This window comes from Ictidomys tridecemlineatus, chromosome 4 (assembly GCF_052094955.1).
Source record: "Ictidomys tridecemlineatus isolate mIctTri1 chromosome 4, mIctTri1.hap1, whole genome shotgun sequence".
In the NCBI taxonomy this organism is placed as follows: Eukaryota; Metazoa; Chordata; class Mammalia; order Rodentia; family Sciuridae; genus Ictidomys; species Ictidomys tridecemlineatus.
Genome location: NC_135480.1, coordinates 16,859,656 through 16,863,336, shown reverse-complemented (window position 1 = coordinate 16,863,336; position 3,681 = coordinate 16,859,656). Strand labels below are relative to the sequence as shown.

At 33.7% G+C, this 3,681-nt stretch overlaps 1 protein-coding gene across 1 annotated transcript; it reads left to right on the top strand.

Moving 5' to 3' along the window:
- Nucleotides 1-2,262: 2,262 nt before the first annotated feature.
- LOC144376638 (olfactory receptor 5L1-like) lies at nucleotides 2,263-3,213 on the top strand. The gene is given in 1 exon segment (XM_078044890.1): nucleotides 2,263-3,213. A coding segment is annotated over 1 exon segment (951 nt).
- The last annotated feature ends 468 nt before the right edge of the window (nucleotides 3,214-3,681 follow it).

Here is a 3,681-nt window from a genome sequence, read left to right as displayed (position 1 = left end):
TCCCAAGCTGCTGGGATTACAGGTGTGCACCACTGTGCCAGGCTGTCATTTTTTTTTCTGGTAAAAACATTAAGAATCTGTTGTTTTGTCCATTTAAGGTATACAGTGAATAATTGTTAACTATATTCATCCTACTCTGCAATAAAGACCAAGTAATGGTAGTTTAAAAACAGATTTTCTGATCAACTTCCACAGAGATTAATTATTTTTGATCCTTCCATGACATCATTTTTTAAATTTTGTTATGCCATAGAGATTAGAAGTTGTTATAGGTAAAGGATCCATTTCCCAGGAGCTTAATTTATAGTATAAAATATTTTATTGCATTCTGTCCACATTTAATACCTTCAGGGAAGAAACATCTATACCACAGGTTTGTTTACTAAATCTAGACTCTAGTTACTTGAAAATGAAAAGACATATATTTTCTGAGGAAAAAATAATTAATATGTTTAACTTATCTGCCTTTGACTCAGAGAATGTTTATGAGAACACTTATCTCATGCCTTACTTTTTAAATTTTTTCTTTTAAGAGACAAGAGAAAAATTACAATTTTTTTGAAATATCAAACACTAATATATTTAAAAAATACAAATTAAAAATAGTAGACTTTCTCTTTTTTCCCACTTTGGCCACACCAGAATCCTTCATGAGATCTACAATGACCAAAGTTGAGCTCACTATTGCCACCGCTACCTCAATTTTAAGTGTTGTGTAAATGTGTCTGCAGGTGGTCATGAACTTTCTCTGCTCAGCATAGGAGGATACTTTTGGAATTAATATGGATTCATCAGAGACTTGTTTTCTATTACCACAGACTATTGAGAATAAAAATTTCAAAGAGTATTTTTTATTCAAATATCTTAATTTTCGTAATAAATAAAACACAAGAAAAGCATGACTTCAGGAGAATAATGTGTTTTCATTTCACTAAATTTGATTCAAGATGCAGAGAAACCAGCAGTTTTCCTGGCCCAGATTGCCTTCACTCAGTTTTGATTAAAATGGTTTAATTAAGTAAGTATTTATTCCTACAAGGTAAGAAGAAAGGCAGAGAATAAGATCACACAACTTCCTTGGGCCTCTTTATTAAGGGAAAGGTTTGGATGGGAGTTTCCACTTCCATGAAATACATAGTTTTACCCCTTTACCCAAATAACTCTTGGAGAAACCTTAGAAAGTTTTCAATTACCTCTTTTTTAATGTGGTTAAAATACTTTTATATTAGTATTGTAGCCAAATTAAGCTGATGACACATGGTATTTTTATATGTATTCATAATTCTACACATAGATTCTCACAACTAAAATCTCTAAATGTATGTATTACTGGTGTCTGTTCTTTAAAACTGATCATATTACAACAAAATTTGAAAGTTCATTTCTACCATAGATATGATGAGTCATAGTTTAACAACTCCACATTTGACTATTGTCAAAAGAGTCTGAAACAACAATGTACCATTGAACATATCTTTTTATAATTTTTTGATACAACCATTTCCAACAACATATTGCTAACAATATAAAATCTCTAATTAAAATTCATTTAGTTTTTATTGTTTGAAATGTTAAGACTTCCAATAAATGTTGCTTAATTGCTTTTACAATATATATATATATTTACATATATGTGTGTGTGTTCTTTCTGAGACATTATAGTACTTCATAATTATCATTACAATGAAATCATAATTTTTCTAATTTGATAAAATTGAGTGTACACATTGATTTCTTTCTCATCCTGAATAATTATAATTTTAACAAGTCCTCATAAAACACGTTTCAAAGAAAATACATTTTCCAACAATACACTTTAGATAACTTTATGATACAAATTTATGTAACTGATTTTTAAAGAACAATCAAAAGTGTGTGATAACGTTTACACTTATAAGCCATAAATTTTTAATATTTTTGTAAATAGAGGTAAATTTCCATGTACCATCAAAGCATATCATTGAATCTATTTTAAAGCCTGCCTAAAAACAAAATTCAATGGATCATCAGAACTGTACAGGGTATTTACTGACTGAGAATCATTTAAGATTACTGCAAATACTTAAATTAAGTTTCACAAGTCAGTTCTACTGAGATACAGATTTTAGATTATTCTCATAACTACTTAATATTTTGAAAATGTGACAGATATGCTTATTTTACAATCCAAAAATATGTGTGTTTAATGTTAACCTATTTTCTTTGTGTTCTCTTCCCTGAATGAGCAAAACACCTACCAAATTTTTCTTAACATGATTTCTGATGATAATGGCCAAATAAAACTGCACCTCTGTGACAGAGTTCATTCTGCTGGGATTGTCAGATGTCCCCGAGCTGAGAGTCCTCCTCTTCCTGGTGTTCCTTCTCATCTATGGAGTCACAGTTTTGGCCAACCTGGGCATGGTGGCACTGATCCAGGTCAGCTCTCAGCTGCACACTCCCATGTACTTTTTCCTCAGCCACTTGTCCCTTGTGGACTTCTGCTACTCCTCAATCATAGTGCCCAAAATGCTGGCCAACATCTTTACCAAGGACAAAGCTATTTCTTTCCAGGGCTGCATTGCACAACTCTATTTATTTTGTACTTATGCAATTACAGAGGTCTTCCTGCTGGCAGTGATGGCCTATGACCGCTTCGTGGCCATCTGCAACCCACTGCTGTACATGGTCATCATGTCCCAGAAGCTCTGTGCAGGGCTGGTCTCTGGCTGTTACCTCTATGCATCTATTTGTTCTCTGATTCATTTGTGCTTAACTCTGGAGATCCCATTCTACAGGTCAAATGTGATCAATCACTTCTTCTGTGATCTACCTCCCCTCTTAAATCTTGCATGCTCTGATGTCACTGTGAATGAGATGTTGTTGTTCATTGTGGTCAATTTCAATGAAGTCTTCACCATTACAATCATACTTACCTCCTACCTGTTCATTCTCATCACCATCCTGAAGATGCGCTCTGCAGAGGGGAGGCGCAAAGCCTTTTCCACCTGTGCCTCCCACCTCACAGCCATTGTTGTCTTCCATGGAACAATCCTGTTCATTTATTGCCAGCCCAGTTCTGGCACTAGTCTGGATATTGACAAAGTGACCACAGTATTCTACACTGTGGTGATCCCCATGCTGAACCCCCTGATCTACAGCCTGAGGAACAAGGATGTGAAAGAAGCTCTCAGAAATGTGCTGTACTCCAAAATATTATCAAAGACAATTTGATAGAATATAATTTGGGTAAAGAATAAATAGGTGGGCAGAGACGTTGGAAGGCTGAAGATGAGGAGGAACTAGGCAAGTATCAGTGAGTCTTTTTGTTCTCAAATGTTTGTGTGTATTCAATTCATAAAGATAGGATTCAGAATGTGCAAAAGTTGAAGTCTGCTGATTTATTGTTCTTCAATTTGCAACATTGTAAAGTGATATGGGAAGTAGCACTGTTATGATATGAATGTTTAATTTGTTTTAATCTATCATATTTTAATGAAGAACTCACAAAAGTTATTTGTTTCAGTAAACTGCTGTAAACACCCCATTGTCTATTAGTTCATGCAAGCATAGAATCCTATATGTGTACATTTATGGGTAACTGTTTTATTTTTTCTCCTTTTCTTTATTGCTCTTGTAGTTGTTCCAGTGTACATTGTTTTTAAAACTTCACACATTATTTTCTTTGAAAAAAAGAAAAAA